This window comes from Medicago truncatula, chromosome 7 (assembly GCF_003473485.1).
Source record: "Medicago truncatula cultivar Jemalong A17 chromosome 7, MtrunA17r5.0-ANR, whole genome shotgun sequence".
In the NCBI taxonomy this organism is placed as follows: domain Eukaryota; kingdom Viridiplantae; phylum Streptophyta; class Magnoliopsida; order Fabales; family Fabaceae; genus Medicago; species Medicago truncatula.
In genome coordinates, this window is record NC_053048.1 from 53,203,982 (window position 1) to 53,223,728 (window position 19,747).

The 19,747-nt window shown below is 35.2% G+C and overlaps 4 protein-coding genes across 4 annotated transcripts; 1 reads left to right on the forward strand and 3 right to left on the reverse strand.

Moving 5' to 3' along the window:
- Positions 1–1,602: 1,602 nt before the first annotated feature.
- Positions 1,603–5,181, reverse strand: LOC11434615 (uncharacterized). Its single transcript, XM_024771109.1, has 5 exons — positions 4,708–5,181; positions 4,131–4,224; positions 2,206–2,448; positions 1,779–2,150; positions 1,603–1,670 (listed from the first exon to the last, which is right to left on the reverse strand). The coding sequence occupies exons 1-5, from the start codon at positions 5,179–5,181 to the stop codon at positions 1,603–1,605; spliced, it is 1,251 nt and encodes a 416-aa protein (XP_024626877.1).
- Positions 5,182–5,197: 16 nt separating this feature from the next.
- On the reverse strand, positions 5,198–6,273 carry LOC120577090 (uncharacterized). Its single transcript, XM_039828028.1, has 3 exons — positions 6,013–6,273; positions 5,556–5,705; positions 5,198–5,416 (listed from the first exon to the last, which is right to left on the reverse strand). The coding sequence occupies exons 1-3, from the start codon at positions 6,256–6,258 to the stop codon at positions 5,198–5,200; spliced, it is 615 nt and encodes a 204-aa protein (XP_039683962.1). The 5' UTR covers positions 6,259–6,273.
- Positions 6,274–8,156: 1,883 nt separating this feature from the next.
- Positions 8,157–13,766, forward strand: LOC25499662 (protein DEHYDRATION-INDUCED 19 homolog 3). Its single transcript, XM_013595014.3, has 4 exons — positions 8,157–8,663; positions 9,458–9,535; positions 10,842–11,104; positions 13,379–13,766. The coding sequence occupies exons 1-4, from the start codon at positions 8,391–8,393 to the stop codon at positions 13,485–13,487; spliced, it is 723 nt and encodes a 240-aa protein (XP_013450468.2). The 5' UTR covers positions 8,157–8,390; the 3' UTR covers positions 13,488–13,766.
- A 1,931-nt stretch (positions 13,767–15,697) lies between these two features.
- Positions 15,698–19,499, reverse strand: LOC11431298 (bromodomain adjacent to zinc finger domain protein 1A). The gene is made up of 4 exons (XM_003626133.4): positions 19,236–19,499; positions 17,401–18,885; positions 16,329–17,301; positions 15,698–16,115 (listed from the first exon to the last, which is right to left on the reverse strand). Exons 2-4 carry the CDS (start codon positions 18,883–18,885, stop codon positions 15,859–15,861), a joined length of 2,715 nt encoding a protein of 904 aa, XP_003626181.2. The 5' UTR covers positions 19,236–19,499; the 3' UTR covers positions 15,698–15,858.
- Positions 19,500–19,747: the final 248 nt, after the last annotated feature.

The following is a 19,747-nucleotide window of genomic DNA, read 5'->3' on the forward strand; positions in this document are numbered from 1 at the left end:
GAGATGATAATATAAATATTATTATTATTATTGTGTAAATTTTTATATTTAAAAAATGATGTGCTCGTTTTGAAAGTAAAAAAAAAAACTATGCGTTCTTTGCTTAGAAAAAATGAAGAAGCAATATGTTTACATATATAATCAATTTCATTAAATATCACAAAAAAGTAGTTGCTAGTTCGATTCCCATAACTTCTATAGTTTTTTTCAAATATTCTGATTTTTTTCTTCAAATATTAAAAGTCCAAGCACGCATTTACTATAGCTAATTGGCGTTAATTGGTATTAATTAGCATTAAACGTGCTTAAATGAATTAATTATGAGGTTTAACGTAAAAGCCTAAAAAAAATTAATAAGAGGAACCGGTCCGACCAACTACTCGGCCGAGTCACCGGTTCTCGCCAAGCTAATTACATGGCCGATCCAAAGGCCAGCTCGAACCGGCCTACCCACCGGTTCACGGTTCGATCGGTCCAACCGGCCGGTTCGAGCCGAGTTTCAAAACTATGCTTGTGACAGATGTATTGTTAGTCCTGATTGACAAAAGAATTGTGAGACATTCTTGGAACTTGAATTACCAATTTTATCCTTTGTAAAGTAGTAAAAATGTGAAGATCAAAAAGTTAGAGAAAAGGACAATTAGATAATTTTGGTAGGCATTTGTTTTCTTATATATATAATATATAATATATAATTGAAGATATAATCAAATTAAAAAATATATATATTTTCGTTACTCTTAGTAGTAGGAAGTTAAAAATTTATAATTAAGGTGATAAATTACGACTTTTGGGGTTTAAAATAACTAATTTTGGAGATATAAGTTGAGATAAAAATTGCAATAAATGTAATACTTAAGAATCAAAAAGTTCAAATTAAAAAATATATATATTTTCATTACTCTTAGTCGTAGGAAGTTAAAAACTTCAATTAAGCCAATATTTTATTATTTGTATGTATCCCATACTTGATATGAATTATTACACCAGTAAATAAAAAAAACGAAACTCGTTTTAAACATATATTATAAGATGTGATAAAATAGATATACAATTAAATACGATAGGAAAATTGATATACGATCACATTAATTCAATTATAACCAAAAAGTCTTTGATAAGACCTTACTTTGATCCAACGAAAGTGTAAGACTCGAATGTCTCAAATTATAAGCAATTTTTTAGGGATTATGCCTCAAAATATTTATTTATAGGGGACGTGGAAATGGAAACTACTCTTTCATGGTTACAATGATTCTATGAATCCTTTCATTAACAACCATAAGATATCAAGCAATACTCTATCATGGAAATTTGCAATGGTTTCACCTATTATTGATCTATTCAAGTATACTGTTCAAGCACATTCACCAAGTAATGTCTAACAATCATTGAATATTCTAAGACCCATCAAGATAGCATTCAACTAATGTTGTATAAGTGAATGGATCTGAAGATGAACACAAAAATAAAATAAAATTTTTAACATTATCTTACTTTGGCGACATTTATAAAATAAAACATAACCAAAGAAAAAGGAATTTTTTGAAAAATCAAAATAAACCAAAAAATATGTATGGTAGTCCTAGTCATCTAGCAGCCTTAGAACACAATTTGCAAGTCAGGCAGGAGAAGCATCGGCACATTCAAAGCCAATTTGTTTCCAAAAGCTGGAATTCCATGATGACAGATAGGTAGAAAGCTTAAAAATAACCACTATTGATCTCTATTCTTTAACTTAACCAAGTGGCTTGCAAATATTTAGCTGACACTACTACCATCTCCAATCAAATGCTTTTCTTCTTGTACTGCAACTGCATTCCCGTGATCTGAACAATGACGATGCAGTGTTGATTTGCCTTTTGTTCGAGCCTTGCGGCAAGGATTGAAAAGATCTTTGTGGGTCTGGCTGTCTTTCTTTTTTTGTTTCTTCTGTACATGCAAATATTCATTTGCTATACATTCCAATGCTCTAACTGTCAACGGTCTGTTTCTAGTGCTCTGTCTCCTGGGATTTATATCAGGCTGTTGTTCCAAAGAACCAACATCACAAGGGATTCTCAGAGGCTCCTCAACTACTTCCTGAGTGGCAGCTGTTAGACATGGATCTTTTGCCTTTGTCATTTTGCTATTTTCAGAATTTGTTGAAACTGAAAGATTCACATTTCACAACTTTAGCACAAGAAACACTCATGTATTGATTACCGTCGTTGGAAATGCTTTTTTCATTATCCTCCTCTTCCAAGCTTCTGTCTGCTGAAGAAGCTGTTAAACTTTGACTCTGCTGATTACTAATTGGATCACAAACATTTGGGTTGGCAACTCGAAAGCTAGAAGATCGAGAAATTCGTAGTTTATCTGATCCCAGACCTCCTGAAGAATTCTCAATGATGCAGCTTTTCTCTTCCTTGGCACAATCAGTCAATCTCCTCCTTTTAATAGGAACAACTGCATGATCAGAGTCACCTGATCTTACTCCCCGATTGGACTGATGCTTCTTGATCCTCTTTGTAACACCCCGTTACCCAAAAGTAATTAAATAATAATTAATTAAATATCAGAGTTCAACCCAAACGGGCATGCTTCACTACGTTTCAAAAATTTCTTAAATAGAATATAAAAATCTATTTAGTAAACATCCAGAGAAATCAACATTTAATTAGCAGCGGAAAATTATCATCACAACTTCAACAACTGTTTTAACCTCCAAAATAATATCTTGGCATCAAGTCTTAACAACATACTTCAACCAACATATTAACCAACATCACCTAAACATTAACCAACTTTAATCAAACGTTAACCCGCTTTAATTAAACATTAACCCACTTTAATCAAATATTAACCAACATAGGGCCACATCATCAAGTTCCAAAATTGATACATAGGAAAGAAAAACAATAAATATAATTCACATCCCACGTATCAGAGCCTTAGACACGACACTTGAGCCACCACCAACTACTCAGGATCACCTGCAAGTTACCCATAGGAAGGGCAACATTTTCAAGCAGAAGGGGTGAGATTCACAACAATAAAATATAGGTGATAAAATCTTCAATTGAATCTAACACCCTAAACATCAAATACATCATCTTGTAAATATAAGTATATAATTCACAAGCAACAACAAACATCATCAAAATCCACCCATCACAATATGTATATAAATATCTACATATATTCATCAACAACATCATCATCATCAATGTGGCAACTACAACCAACAATTATGACTCATGCAAATGATATGACAACACTGCTAAGACAACACCTTAGACTCCTCAATAAATGCAAATATGCATGTGGTACCAAACAGGACCGAAACCCTCACCGCTTTTGAATGGTTAAAGCATTCATCAGGACCGAAGCCCTCACCGCTGTTGAGCAACTAGTGCTCCAGGACATGAGTCCCCTCCGCTGTTTATGCATATGCAATGGACCTACTTGTGTATATCTACATACAACATGACCATGCATACATACTCCATATGACTCCACTTAAACAACATGTATGGTTAATAGATAAAGCATACATTTCAGTCATCAACAGAAATCAACAACCAATAATCCAGCAATCCAGAATAATGCATAATTATTTATAAATATGCTCGAAAACAACAACACCAAGCACTACCATTCATGTACGCAATTCAGCACTCAAAAACTGTGCAGCTCGCCTCGCGAGCACATCTGCTCGCTATGGCGAGTTCACAAAACTGCTTGCTCGCCCTGGCGAGTTCAAGGCGAACTCGAGGCGAGTGAAAAATAGGTGCTCTCGGGAATTTGACATTTTTCTCACTCAAACCTCAATTCTAAGCTCCCTATTCATCTTTTTAACCTAAAACTTTCTCCACTCATCATTAAAATCATTTAGGTACCTTAAACCATCCCCAAAACACCTTATAACAACATTTCAAAAATCAAGTTTTGATCTGGCTTGCTCGCCACGGCGAGTTGGTCTGCTCGCGAGGCGAGCTATGAAGTTGCTCGCCATGGCGAGCACAGCTACTCGCGAGGCGAGCGATGAACTTCTGTACGGGCAGAAAACATGTTTTTCCCCAAAATCCCATTTTTCTTCAATTCACTCCCCAAATTAGTTTACAGATGTAAATTGACTTGCTGTATACATTCGGAGACTATTTCTAACACCATAACTACATTCTCTACCCCAAAATCATCAATCCTCACAATACCCATAATTTTCCAATTTTCACCAGAACACTGTTAAACTCAAAATCAGAAATTAAAATCTATACTACTGAAGTAAACCTCACCCTTACCTTAGAAATTGCAGAAGAAATGCACAGCAAATTTGGTTCCTGGGTTCTACTTGCTCTTCTCTCCTTTTTCTCCCAACTTGTCAGTTTCACGTAAAAAGCTTCTGACATCTATTTTCCTAACTTCCCTCTTACTTAACTCCCTTTATTTTCATTTAACTCCCTTTAATTCTATTAAATATTAAATAACTCCCTAAACTCCAAAATAATTATTATTTCTCACTTAATCCAATTATTATTAAAATAAACCATATAATAAAATAAACACACCACATAAATCACCAAAAATCATATAATATATATATATATATATATATATATAGACTCCACATAGATCAAAATAATTAAATATATCGACTAGGGCGTTACAACTCTTCACTTGATTATCATCAAACACACAGGCGTGTTGATTTTTATGGTTTTTGACCATCTTGTTTGCATCGGTATCAAGATTATCATATGCTTCTTTTTTACTGGTAGCACCACTGTTAGATACACTTATGCGACTGTCGGTTTTATTGATTTTCTTTTTGTCACATATCAGCATCTTAGCTTCCACCATCATTGGTGAATCATCAGTTGAAGAGAAATCCTTACTTTCTCTATGAAGACCGGTAGTAGTCGTAGGAGCATCTTCTGATTCAACTGGCGGATGTTTCAGTTGTTTCAATTTCAGCTTCAATAGTTTTATGTCAGAAAGTCTATTGGTATCAATAACTGCCAACTTTGTTGCATTCCGTTTAATGCTTTTAGACATATCCTTGCCATGGTTTACTTTCCTCGTATGTTTTTTACCAGCAGCATCTACATCAACTTCACACACTGAATTTACAAGCACATATTTCAATACCCTTAGATCAGATGGCTTTCCGCCATGCACCAAACTGGTATCAATAACCATGAATTTTATATGATCTTTATTGTAGGTTAGCAGATTTGGGCTTGAGGTAACATTGACGATGATCGTCAGATAAATCATCTTCATTTGATCCCTTTTCTGGTTCTTCCTCATTGTAGCTACCAACTTTAGCTTCTTCTTCGAGCACGAGAATATTAGGTTCAGCTACTACTTTGCTCAAGACATCACTAACATAATCAAAGTAATGATCACCTTTCACAAGTTTTCTCCTTGAAAACTTCTCAACACCAGGAATGAGAAAAACCAAATAATCTTGGGAGGTAAGATAGCCTCGATACTTTGGTTGCTCAGAGTGCCAACCTCTTGCCAACAAGCGGGGCCAAACAGCTTCCCAGTCAAAGATTGTATTATTTCACTCGGTCCAAGAGAAGACAAAACCTAGTAAGGTCTTTCTTCTCCTTACCAATACCTACTGCTTCCACAAGGACACCAAGTCCAACAATAGACTTCAAAGAAGATATGTATTCTTCAAGAGAAGTTCTGTCCTCCACAAATGACTTAGACACCTGAGTATAAATATACACAAAGTGAGGACTGAAGCAAATGACACACACACGCACACCACACACACATATAACTCGTGTGATGTAATGAAAAAAAGGTACTTGTATGGGAATAGATGTTCAAATAATCATGGTACATCACAATAAAAGGATAACTCACTCGGCTATTCTATTGCAATTACCATTGTATCAAATGCACAGAGCATGTAATAATATTAAAGAAATAAGATGCTTCAAAACTTAGCGAAGCTTTGACTTTGTAGCATAAAATGAAAGACTAAACATGAGATGAGATGGCACAGTTGAATACCTGTAACAAAGTATCTTGCGATTCTTCAGAGACATGAGTAATCAAGCGAGACAAAAGTTCTTGTTGCCTCGGTCCAGCAAAAAGTTTCTGTCCTGTCATACATTTCCCCCCTTTTTTCCTCCTGCACTTCGACCATCTACGATATCCTTCAGTTTTGTAAAACTCTCCATAGTAAAATGAGAGTATCTCCCCCATCAATTTGTTCTCTAAGAATCTTTTTATTTGAATAAAATTCTTCCCAAACATAAACAAACCAAGTAGAAAACTACCATAGTTAATTTTCAATTTTTCATCAAGGATATATTGGACATTTTAAAAATAAATATGAGAGTAATTATGTTGGTATAATTGATATTGTAATAACTCATTTCTTCTCTCCTAAAAAAAATCTCAATTTGAGGGAAACAAAAGCGGGTCTAGAACCTCTATTCCCTTGTAAAAAATTGAACCAAATAAACAAACTTTAAAATATCTTTTTCCATTTTCCTTAAAAAAAATTACCATGTTTTTTCCCTCTTGCGAATAGATCGAAACATATATTGAGTTTAATTGTGAAGACTTCTAAGTTTAAAAGGAGTAATAAAACCACAATCAATTATGATATACGACTTTAGAAATAGTGATAATTAAAATGTCAAATGTCCGTCTAACTCAGGTGGTAGAGTGCAAGGCGCTTTTTTTTTTTAACAATCAAAAATGGAATATATATTAGCACCAAAAACAACTCCTCTAGTATAAGGTGTGCTAAAAGAATTACTTTACAAAAACAGAGTCAAAACAAACAACCACTACAAATCATTAAGCGATGCCCAAACATTGGAAAGGACTTGAGCACCACCTATCTGTACCAAACCTAAAAACAACCTTGAATGTTAAGAGTGCAAGGCTCTTAACCTTGTCATTGTTGGTTTGAACTCCACGATGGATGATAATATACTTTATTTTTGTCCTCTTAACAAAAAAGAATATTTTGAACTCTTTGTAATACTAACATTCACATTAATACTATGTTATTCTATTTATTTATTTTTGCACAAACAAAAATGATTTATATTAATAACAACGGAGATGCACCCTGCACAAGGCGTGCAAAAAATGAATCACCGATTCAAAGTTACAGCGTCATATAATTAGTGGTGAACACCCATACATAGCAACGAACGTGTCCACCAGTCATAATAACAATAACTAAAATATGGATGTTTAGCCTTCACCCACAAAAAAAAGTATAATTTAACTTTCTCAAATAGAGCATAAGGATGTGAAATTGCATTATTAAAGATACGACCATTCCGATCCTTCCATATAATCCAAACACATGCAAATCAGATACCTTTTAGGAAGGAGCGAGCACACCGTGGTAGACCAACCAAATAAGAAAACTGATACAGATGATCACGTAGCTCACTAGGAAACACCATAGATATGCCTAACCAATTCCGAACCTGAGTCCATAAAGAATATGAAGTGCCGCAATCCAAAAAGAGGTGTCTAGCTTATTCCAATACGTCACAACCAACCGGGCACAAAGAATCCAAATGTTGAATGATATTACGGGTCACCAAGTTGTCACGATATGTTATTCTATTATTGTATGAAATTGATGCAACTTTTTCCTTTTAAAAATGCGCGTCTTGTATAAACGATAGATATTTTTTATTTTTTATTTTATATTAACTAGTCTAGCAGGCAGAGAAAGTAGGCACAAATACAAATGAAAAATGTTTGGGCACACTCACATAAATAGAGAAAAATAAATGAGAAAAAATCAGTCATATAATTCAATTATTTTCTCTTTTAATTTTATCAATTTATGTGTGCGCCTAACAACTTTTATTTATGTTTTCCTTAAAAAAAAAATTGTTTATGTTTGTGACTAAATAAGTATGAGAAATGTTAACTAATGCCTCCAGAACACTAATTAAGAAAAATTAATATAGAAACTTTGCTTTGAGAAGTGATGAAAAGTTGTTGTTTTTTAATGAAAAAATTATATTTTTAATTCCTTAACTAGTGTTCCGAAGACACTAATTAATACGACCCTATAATTGTACGCTATTAAGGGACGAGTGTTAAAAAAAATAAGTTTTTAAATCTTGAAAGAATTATTTGTTTGAAATAAAAAATAATAATTGTAGGCTATAAAAAAGGAGAAAAGAGATGAACGTGGTTTTTTGGGTCGCTGTGTCTGAGAAATTAGTTAGGAAGAAGAATAAACACAACAAAGCAGCACCTCATTCATTCTTCCATCGAACACAACACTGTCTCAACAACAGTATCATTATATACATCAATCAATCTTCACTATTCATTCACTGCGGTTGATTTCAGATTGAGATCAAATAACCCTTTTTCCAATTTCATCATCAACAACAATTATGGACTCTGATTCATCTTCTTCTCATTGGAACACTCCTCTTTCCTCCTATTCCTCCGTTACTTCCTCCAAATCCTATCTATCCGCTCTTCAATCCCGATCAGATATGTTTATGGCTGGTACTTTTGATGAAAATGATGTTATTGTTGTTGATGATAATAATAATGATGATTTGAAGGAGGAGTTTTTATGCCCTTTTTGTTCTGAATATTTTGATATTGTTGGATTGTGCTGCCACATTGATCAAGACCATCCACTTGAAGCCAAAAATGGGGTATGTATGCAATCACTAAATTCCTGGTTTTTTTTTTGTTGGTTATCTAGATATATATTGTTAAATTAGGGCTTGCTTGGTTGCCCTTCAAATTAAAACTGCTCGTTAGTTAGTTTGTCACTTTGTCCTCGGCGTCTGGTGTAGACCCTTGATTGAGAGCTTTGTAGCACTGAGGCTTCTGACTTAAGGCATGTCTAGTGTTGGACATGTGGTTGTTTCCGACACCGACACATGTGATTATATTCAATTAATTTATTTTCTCAACTTATTATCAGTGTCATGTCCAATGTAGGTGTATGTGTTAGTGTTTAACAGTTTATGTATCTCCAAGAGGACTTCTGAGTGATGTAGTTTGTTTAACATTTTATTAATTTTAAAACTATGTGTTTTTCTTTTTAGTTGGGACTATTTGTTATGTAGGGAACTTATCTTATTTTCGATTATGTTATGCTAGATTAGAATACGTTATCTGATCAGGATGTTTGGCTATTTAAGGTTTATAACTTGACTGTTGGTTAAACATCTTTTAGACTTTTGCGTAGTTAATTATTCGTATTTAAATTTCTGTAGAGAGGGTCTAAAACTAAGTCACAGAAGTTTTCTAGGTTTATTTGTTGATAGAATCAGAGTACCTACCCTAAAAGGAGTACTCTTGGTTACTGTTCTACATCAGCAAAATTATAAATGTTTTTATTCTTTTCCCGCTTTATTAGGAGAGCCAGTTTGAATCCCCCCCGGTATTCAATACTAGAGAAAGTTGAATTCTACCTAATCTTTGATATCCTTCTGTTCAGGTTTGTCCCGTTTGTTCATCGAGGATGGGGCTTGATATGGTTGCACACATTGCCCTACAACATGGAAGCATACTTAAGATATCCTTTTCTCTTTTAGTTAATATTTGTTTCTGCCAACTCTTACATGGTCTTGTATACTATCTGGTCTTTCAAGTTAATCCTGGTTCCTTATTTTAGCATTTTGAGATATGTAGCATAAAATCAAATCTATTATCTTTAACCCAACCCTTACACGCTCTTTTGTATGCTTTTGTTAAGGTTAATCAAGTGACTCTTGTATACTCTCTGTCTTTCAAATTTCATGTTAATCCTGACCAAGTATAATGTTTTCTAAATGTAAATGGATTGCTGGTTTAAGGATATCTGTGTAAAATCTAGTCAAATGCACCACTAATGTGTTTTTTAATCTTATATATTCTACCCTCTGTTGTTGTACTTTTCAAATGTACATGATTATGTATGCAAAGAAAGATTAAAGTTTTGTAACCAATTACACCATACCACTGACATTAGAAGTTGTTTCTGGTTTAATTATATCGTAGAGTTATCTTGTTATTTCATTGTTATGTCTAGAGGAATGCTACGGTCACACACACTCTAACGCACTTTGTTGGTGTGAGTGACCCTTAGGGATGGCAATGGGTACCCAATGGGTAGGGTACTACAATGCCCGTCCCCATACCCGCATTTATAAAAAATATCCGTACCCGTGCCCGTACCCTCGTGGGCAACAACTTTAGTCCCCTTCCCCATACCCTATGGGTACTTAAGTACCCATACCCGCACCCATTACCCGCACTTTAACTATGGAAAAACAAAAAAAACATCACAAATGAAATAAAACTACGATCCCAATTTTTTAAAATTAACTCATAAAATAATATGAACCGTGGTATTTAGTCAAATAGAAAACATCCGAAATATTCCTAAAAAATTATACACCGGCATGATGGAGTTGTTATTGTATTAAGTAGTTGTTTGGTTTAAGTTTAGGTTTAGGCTTAAATAGCTAAATAAATTAATTAATTATACATAAAAAATAAATAAATAATTTATGATATTATATAAATATGTATATGCGGGTATGCGGGTCTGGGCAGTATAGTACCCTTACCCGTGCCCATACCCATTTAATTTTGTGGGTATTACCCGTACCCGTGCCCAGACCCATAAAAGCGGGGTTTTACCCTACCCATTGTGGGTATTTTTTGCGGGTATCCATTGGGTCTGGGTCCAATTGCCATCCCCCTAGCATTGGAGAGTGTGTTTCCAGTTTAATTATATCGTAGAATTATCTTGTTATTTCATTATTATGTCTATACTGACATCAGGGTGGTAGTGGTACGTTGTATACAATAAATTGAATTCCTTAACTAGTGAATACATGCAGCGAAAGAGGAAATCAAGGAAAGGTGGATCTTATTCAACGTTGTCTTTATTGAGGAAGGAGCTGCGAGAAGGAAATTTGCAATCCCTTTTGGGCGGGTCTTCACGTATAGTGTCATCGTCAAATGTAGCACCTGATCCATTGTTATCGTCATTTATATTGCCCGTAGCTGATGAATTTTCTAGTTCTCAGTGTCAACCTAACTTTCTTACCGGGACAAGGCAATCCAGAAAAAGCTCAGACGAGACTCTATCAAAAAAGTATGTCTACAATTTTCTTTTTTGTCTATTTCATTTGTCAATTTTCTTTTTTTAATGAAAAAAAATCTCCACTAGTCCATTACCTCTTCAAGAAAATATGCTTATTTTTGCTAGTATTCCTGAATGTGGTGGTGATGTCACACTCTTCTGCTGCTTTTCATGCAATATTGCTTTTGATAATTTGGACTCATGTTTGACATTGAAGAAATGGCATTGTTCTTGTTCAAAATCAAATAATGCAAATTTTATGTAGCATGGCTTGTGTTTTGTTGAGATTATAAGAACACTAACGTAGGTCTGGGGCCTAATGGTTTTATACCTTTACAACTAGGCTAATTCTATGGTGCACAAGTAATATAGTTATTGCATCTTGCATAAGTTGTTTTCACCACTGGATCTGTAAGTACCATCTCATTTGATGATACACCATCTACACGTCTTTCTCCCACTACTTTCCACTATTTTAAAAATGTTGAAGGAAAGGGAATTAAAGGGAAACTCTACATCAAAAGCACATCCTTTGGCGACACAACGGAAACAAGAAACAAAATACGAATTGACTTCTTTCCATCCTAGAAACGAAACATGAATAGGAACGAAATCAAAATCAACAATAACATGATTATCATCAAATGGAAGTGAACATAGAACATGATTATCAACAAAAACCAACCTGGAATTATGATAGATGACACCAATGGAGGTTGAGAGCAGAGATGTGAGTGGAGGTGACTGTGTTTGAGCGGGAAGGTGACTCACTGTGGGTGTGAGGCTGAGCATGAGAGGCGTGATTGGAGTTCCTAACTTAGGGTTCCATTGCTCTTACTTGCCCATTTTGCTCACTTCGATGTGTCCATGTTGCGGCAACAAAGGCAGCAGCAGGAGTTTTAGATTCCCAGTGTTGGTTCCGTCTTGTGGTGGTGGGTACTGTAACAGGAGGCAGAGGGAGGGGAAATTTAGTGTGTAAGGCTTACAATACATTTAGTGAGATTGATTGATCCAACCGAAAATAAATGTTGTGCACCATACGTAACCTATTTAACTATTGCACAGTAGAATTCTCCTTACCACTAATGCAATGGTCACTGTGATCACTTATAATTTTTTTTGGAGATTTGTTTGTAAATTGTGTCTTACAATGGTTTCTGTCCCTCCAAAGATGAAGACAGTATAGAATATCACATGACCACTGTCCCTGATCATATAAAAGTATTTGCAGTACATGAACATTTTGCCTACATCCCCAAAGCTAGGTTTTCATATCAATCTTTTTGTAATATATGCTGAGGTAGGTTGTCTGATACAAATGTTTTGAAAAGCTAAATAAATACCCAAGAATATCATACATTTTAGCAGGTAAAACATGTTGGATAGTGTCTCATAAGTCCTAGCTCAATTGGCAAAATTGAGGAATAAAAGGAGTGATTTTCCGGATCTGAAACCTTCTTTGGCGCTGCACACTGTACAGCCTCTGTAGATTGGTTAGATTCAGGTGCAGTGTTGGACTTGGATCCAATGATTCTGCAGTGTTAGCGATGTGCGCAGCACTCCAGAGGATCTGATTCGTGCTTTTAGCACTTGGTTCCTCTCCATCAGTCCAAGAGAGAGAAAGTAATAAGAAAATGTGAAAGAGAGAAAGAGTGTGTGCGTGGAATTCATGAGAGATGAGGTTGGACAGTGAGGAACGTACCCGTGCTTTTACTACTTTTAACAGTACAACTTGCCAGATGAAATTACCTGAGATGGTCTTCTTCCTCCCTATCCTGTTCCCTCTCACACACCCACTATGACTAGCTTTTTTTTGTGTAGGTGGGTATGTGGTCTCATGTCTGCTGCATGTTGCTTGTCTCATGTCTGATCTACTTTTTATTTTATACATAAAATTTTCAGTTACTGCTTGAAATTTGAAAGGACGAGGGTTGATCACTTTATTCATTGGATTAATTGTCTTTTTTCAGAGAGGTGGAAATGACAATACTTAGTTTGCACCTCTAATTCCATCCTTATGATGTTGTCATAGTGCATTTTGGAATTATTTATAGCTTCCGACATTCAACAATTGCACCTTTTATCTGCTTGTTTTAAAGATGATTTTTTTATGCCATTAAAAACAATGTCATATCTGTGCTGTTTCAATGAATCTAAGTGCCTTCTTGCAAAAGAATGAGTTGTTGTTCCTTGCTAACGGCATGTTTTAAGACAGCATACATCAAGCAATGCATTCTTAACTGTCTCCTTGTACCTTCTAGTTTTTAACATATTATTTTTGTTCAGAAATGTGGAGACGCCTACCTTGTCAGTCAAGGATAAGGAAGAAAAGGAAAAAAGATGTGAGTTTGTTCAAGGACTATTGCTGTCCACTTTCCTTGATGACATTTTATAAAAGAAATTCATCTGTGATGACTGCTGGTTGCTGCAGTGGTGACGAGCTTCTTCAATCACATGCGATCCCTACAATCTATGGTATGCCCTAGTGAAGTTGTGAATGTATTTGATCGTTGTGAAATAAGATGTGGAGAATGAATGTAATTTATGTTGCATGTGACTGAAGTTTCGAGTTCAAATGTTTCATTTTATCCTTTAATTTCAGACCATGAATATTGAATGAAAATAGAGCAAGTTACTTTCCTACTGTACATGACATTTACAATTGTGTGTGTTAGGATTATTTTGTGATATTCATTTGAAAAGACACCATAAACCTCGGGAGAGTGTTGAGTTATGCTAATGAGGGTGAATGTTACATTTGACGAACAGCTTTGTGCAAGACACGTGCTGATAAATCGTATCTTAGTCTAAGATTTAAATAAACGTAATTTAATTTATAGCATGTCTTTACTTGTTTTTTTATAAGCAAATATCTTCATTTGGTTTGTGTCATCTTATAATGGTTTGATGAACCAACGGCATAATATCTTGTTTTTCACACATCGAATAATATTAATATCATGTAAAATCACTTTTTTGAGGAGTCTCTATCTTCATCTCTTCCGCATATAACCTTGAAGATTAGTTTTTTTTTTTTTTTTTTTGTGGTGGCTGGTTTGAATCTCGAACCTTGCATATTTTATGCATTGTTCCTACCAATTGAGCTAAATTCACGAGGACCTTTAACGATTAGTCTATTTTATACATTGGAAATAAAGATTGACCTAAAAATATCATAATAATAAGAGTTTGTCTAACATGTGAAATATATTGCACATGTTAAAACAATTAAAAATGATTTTTTTTATTGAAAAACAATTATTTATTAAAAAGATATATATTTAATATTAAATACACAAATTTTTATTTTTATTTTCTTTCAAAAAAAATATTTTTTTAATTTTTTATGATGTGCAAATTTATATATGATAAAAAAATTCTATTAATAATTTGCTGAGAAATATGCTAATCATTATTATCTATAAAAATATGAATATGTTTATGAGATGCCAGTTCATAGCTTGACTTTATAACCATCTCAAGGGATAGCCAAGGCTGCCCCATAGACGCACTACCCTCATTGATCATGACCATCTCACAGTTTAAAAAGTGCTTATAGATGAACTATCTATCAAGATCATGACAGAGACGTGAGATTTAAATCCTCACTTTTGTAAGGTATGAGCTGTATTTTTACGTATTGGACCATTTTTGTTTATTCTTGAGAATTATATCGAGCAAAATATGATACTCTGTTAATCGATAGCGTCGTAAGAGACTTTTATTAATTTTAAAGAAAGTCGTAAGATGTATGAAATCATGAGTTCTCTACAAGAATTTAACTTACAAAAATGAAAACAGTTTGTTGGAGGCCGTTGTTTAAACCCCGATCTTACATATATTATTCATTTTCCATACCAATTGGCTCACGGTGACAGTTATCGCTTTACTTTACTATATACAATTTGTTCATTTGTTACTTCCTTGATTTAAAAAAAAATAGATTTTAAAAAAAGTTTAATTCTAATAGCTTTTAATTTTGCAGTCAAAAATATTTTTGTTTTGAAAATTCTAAACAAACATTCAAAATTGAGAAAAGCAACTTTTATTTTTTATAAAAAAAAAAAAAAATACTTTACTTAAAAAAAAAATTAAACAAACGCGCTCAATATCTTGGGACGCACAGTTGACTTAGAAAATTATGATTTACCCTTGTTCATATCTTGGACTATTATTTGGGATTTTCATTTCTCCAAGAAAAACGAATAAAAAAAGTCAAGCAATTGCTGAAGAAGCCATTTGTCACTTGACAGGGACTTTTAACATTATGAAAAATTGCTTGAAGTTGGTTTATCTATCAGAGGATGATACCCTTTGTTTCTCCAACAAATGTACCAACCGACGAAGTTGTTTCTTCCAGGGACCGACAACTAAAATACAATACGTATGTATAAGTTAAAAACGAAATAAAGAAAATAGAATAAAAACTTATCTCAAATTATACTATTTTACTGGACCGCTTTCTGGCAGTTCTATATGGGGATTTAAATAGATTCTTTTTAATTCTAATAATATGTAAATCATTTCAACCAGAGTAAGGTTCAAATGATCTTCTGTACGAGTAAGAGTGCCAAATTTAACAAATCAAAGTAAAGAATGAACACATAGGGCAACCTGTCTGTGAAATGTTAGTAAATCATGTCAATGTATGCATAAACAAGTAAATAAGAAATTTTTGTCCTTACTGTTAAAAAGAAATTCTTGTCCCTAACTTGGTTCCTAAGAAAAAAGGTGTGCCTCTCTGGACACATTTAAGAATATTTTGCCTAAAGTCCTAATCGTAACCACTGTGAAGACATTCTTGTGTCCAAAATACTTTTAACCACATCTCCTACAAAAGAATCAAAACAAGAGGAGCAGCAACCTTTAATCATACTCATTTGTCCACCAGCAATTAATTCAATGTGGGGACAGACGGATGGTGGAGGCACAGTACAAACCTCACTCGTATTGTGCTCGAGTCCACAAGCAGCGAGTATGGTATGCGTAGAACTCCTTGCAATGTCCTTGAAAGTACTATAACCTGAATCAATACATAAAAGACATGTTAAAGAATTTGTATTCAAATAGTATGAACACAAAGCAAAACACTCAACGAAGATTCTTTTCATAGGAAAAGCCATTACAGATTTCTAGTATCATAGGAAAAGCCATTACAGATTTCTAGTAATGGTCGAAGCCTTATGATGTAATGAATGATGACAAACCATGATATATAAATGATAGAAGAAATTACCCAAATCAGCATCTTGAGACAATCTCTTCAGATGACTTTTAACCATTGACTGCAATCGCTCCTTTACAATGTGCAAGTTATCTTCTTCTTTGACAGTAGCGGGTATACCAACCTCAGTGACAATGTTTGATCTGCTGCTGCATGGGTGGATTGGTCCATAATCTGATAAGGTCGATGTCCCCAAAATTTCAGGCCATATAGCTGCATTCACAGGCCCGTTCGAAAACATGGTTGAATCCTGAACCACTGGGCCCCTTGAATTGCTCATTCTTATGGAGAAGGGGTCTCCATTCTGCATAAATGGAGAGATGTTGTTGCCTAATCTCTCCTCAAAAAATGTGTGATAGGATGTTCCTACGTCCTGTGTTCTTATATGTTGAGAACTTGGTTCCCTATTAATTTCAGAGCTATTCAAGTTACTTAATGTACCGGTAGCTGAAACACCGTTAGTTCTGCCAGTTGTAGAAGCCATTCTATCAATTGAACGTAGCTGCTGAATTTGTAGCTGCTGAACTTGACGGTGTATCCATCGTCTCTCTGATAAAGTTGGTGCCCCACCTCCAGACATCGGAGAAGCTCCTTCGGTACTTCTGCCAGAAAATCTAGAAGATGAAAGATGCCCGAACCCTTGACTAAAAGATGTATGAGGTGAAGACATCAGGTTCAGGTCTATACTTTCTCGTATATGAACAGGTGATGGCCGGGAAGGCAGGCTTTGAGTTGCCGCTCTTAAATCAGATTCTTGAGCTTGGGAGTTTAAAGATGCCAAAGCAACTGGTCTACAACCATCACAGTACCAATTACCTTCAGGTACTTCTCTCCCCAAACCAACACAATAAGTGTGTGCAGGGGAATCACATATATCACAGAGTAGCATGAGGCCATCGTCTCCACCTAGATGACACTCTGAACACATAACGGATTCATATGGATCAATGTAGCTCCTGAGTTCTTCTTCAGTTGGCTGATAAACCTGCATGTAAAATCAAAATATTTTCATAAGAATCAACAAATTGAATTGCAAACCCATAAGCAAATGGTCAAAATTTTACCAGAAGTAAAATTCAAATACCTGATCACGTTCGGGCACTTGTATCACCGCCTCTTCCGCTGTTGTTGATCGTGCAGGCTTACTGATTGTTTGGAATCTCTGCTTACACAAAGGGCAGCGAGATTCAACCTTTGACCACTCCATAATGCAAGCAAAGCAAAAATAGTGAGTGCAACTGTTTAGTACTCCCCTTACTCTTCTTTTATTTTCCTCAGACAGACAAATTCCACACACCTGTTTTCCCACCTCACTCTTCAAGTCCTCTACTTTTTCCTTACCCTTTCTTCCTTGAGATTCCTCTATCTTTTCCTTACCCTTCCGTGCTGGAGGCTTCCATTGCTGATGTAGATCTTCATATAGTCCAACCACTTCATTTTCCATTCGAAGAGAAGCTCTCCTCAAGTTCCTTCTTATATTTCCACACAACTGCACGGCTTCTCTCACCTGTTCTTTTTCTTCTTCAGAGATAGTAAACTCATAATCAGATGGTCTAGACTCACAATCTGAGCCGGAATTGGCATCTTCAAGGATAACCCTTCTCCTTTTCAGGACTGATCTCTTTCTGCTATTTGTTCTGATGGCTGGGACATTATCCAAAAAATCATCTGCATCATCACACTGTACTTTCCTCGTTGATCCTCCATTCTTTCGTCTTCTCTTTCTCTTGGGCTTCTTTGAAACTCCAGAACCACTCCTTTTTCGACCTCTGCTAGAAGTTGCAGAAACCCTTTTCTTCAAAGCCTTCTTCTTGCCCATCTTCGTGCCATTATTTTTCTTCTTAATGCGCCTTGTTTCTTCTTCCTCCTCATCTGTGTAATCTTCGTCCTCCGGTTTAAATTCTTCGTCTTCATAAATGGAATTATCCTTTTTCTTCTTTCTGCCCCTTGTTTCTTCTTCCTCCTCATCTGTGAAATCTTCTTCCTCAGGTTTAAATTCATCATCCTCATCATTTTCACCTACCTCTTCCACTTCCACTTCGTCTTTTTCTTCCTCTTCCTCTTCCTCTTCCACTTCCACTTCCACTTCTTCTTCCTCTTCCTCTTCCTCCTCATCCTCCTCTTCATCAACATCATTGTAATCATCATCATCTTCTTCTTCCTCCTCCTCCTCTTCTTCTACTTCTTCCTCTTCTTCTCCTTTTTCTTCATCTTGTTCTTCTTCTTCTTCTTCTGGTTGTTCTGCATAAGTAACCCTCTGTCTCTTCCTCGAGGCTTTACTTACATTAGTCCGCTGACGCCTTACACCAGTTTTAGCCCTCGATCTATTAAATTTCGTCACCCGTTGAATCACCTCCTTTTCCGAATCCCCGTCTTCTATAAACCCGTCAAAACTATCCTCAGCCGCACATCCATCCAAAGAAAAATAATCATCCTCTGGACAATCAGACACATTCCCGGCATCATCCGAAACCACATAATCCTCATCGGAATCATCAGAACCACTGCCCTTTGACCTAACCCTCTTTCTCAAATCACGTTTGCTACTAACCTTTCTTCCCTTTACCATCTGTTCTCACACACACAAACAACACCCAAAACCTAAATTTATCAGAAACCCATTCAAAAACAAACAAGAAAATCAAAACTTTTCAAAACAAAATCAAATATTTCATCATCCTTAGTCTTCCATCCAATATTCTCTTATAATCACTAATCACTAATCAAAGATCTGATTCAGCAATTGGCATATAATAACATCAATCAATCAATCAATCAAATAATTAGAAGGATTCCGTAATTAATTGGGTCATAAATTCAACCAGCAAAGACCCATCAATCAATCGAAAAAGGGGAATCAAAATTGAAATTGAAATTGAAATTAAGAAGAGAATCTTATAAAGAAAGAGGAATCGGTACCTGAGAGAGAGTAGAGAAGGGACAAAGGATCGAAATTGCAGGAAAATTTCTTTGTGGCAGTTTCTATAATCAGTTTCGGGGTAATTGATTTAAATAATAATATTTTAATTATGAATTTTGTTTTGCTTCAAAATTGAGAAAGAGAGAGAGAAAGAAGCACATCATTCATTCCCTTCCCTTGTTTGTGAGAAACTTCAAATGGCGTCCGCAATCCTACGATGAGACCTGTGTGTAGGGTACGCTCCCAATTATTACTAAACCACCCCCTGCTCAGGACGTTACCTTAACTGTATACAATAGTTTTTATATTTTTTTAGAAAAAATAGAATATGTTCCGTGTGAGCATAAGTCAGTTGGTTGGTAGATATGCTCAGTTGGTATTATTATATGTAGGGGTTGGGATTCAAACCTTAGATAACCTGTTTATTCACCTGGTGAATTTTAGTCACTCGGCTCTTTAGAAAGAAAAAAAAAAAGTAGAATATTGTGGATTTATAATATGGGTCAATGAC

Coding starts and splice junctions, on each gene's coding strand:
- LOC11434615 (XM_024771109.1), bottom strand. CDS start 5,181: ATGGTTATTGATACCAGTTTGGTGCATGGCGGAAAGCCATCTGATCTA. Junction 2,449..4,130: donor GTTAGAAATAGTCTCCGAAT/GTATACAGCAAG, acceptor CTGATCATGCAG/TTGTTCCTATTAAAAGGAGG. Junction 1,671..1,778: donor AAAGCATTTGATTGGAGATG/GTAGTAGTGTCA, acceptor ATGGAATTCCAG/CTTTTGGAAACAAATTGGCT.
- LOC25499662 (XM_013595014.3), top strand. CDS start 8,391: ATGGACTCTGATTCATCTTCTTCTCATTGGAACACTCCTCTTTCCTCC. Junction 8,664..9,457: donor CACTTGAAGCCAAAAATGGG/GTATGTATGCAA, acceptor CCTTCTGTTCAG/GTTTGTCCCGTTTGTTCATC. Junction 11,105..13,378: donor GACGAGACTCTATCAAAAAA/GTATGTCTACAA, acceptor ATTTTTGTTCAG/AAATGTGGAGACGCCTACCT.
- LOC11431298 (XM_003626133.4), bottom strand. CDS start 18,885: ATGGTAAAGGGAAGAAAGGTTAGTAGCAAACGTGATTTGAGAAAGAGG. Junction 17,302..17,400: donor AAGTGCCCGAACGTGATCAG/GTATTTGAATTT, acceptor TTTTACATGCAG/GTTTATCAGCCAACTGAAGA. Junction 16,116..16,328: donor GTCTCAAGATGCTGATTTGG/GTAATTTCTTCT, acceptor GTATTGATTCAG/GTTATAGTACTTTCAAGGAC.
- LOC120577090 (XM_039828028.1), bottom strand. CDS start 6,258: ATGTTTGGGAAGAATTTTATTCAAATAAAAAGATTCTTAGAGAACAAA. Junction 5,706..6,012: donor CGCAAGATACTTTGTTACAG/GTATTCAACTGT, acceptor ATTTATACTCAG/GTGTCTAAGTCATTTGTGGA. Junction 5,417..5,555: donor TTTGTCTTCTCTTGGACCGA/GTGAAATAATAC, acceptor GGTGTTGAGAAG/TTTTCAAGGAGAAAACTTGT.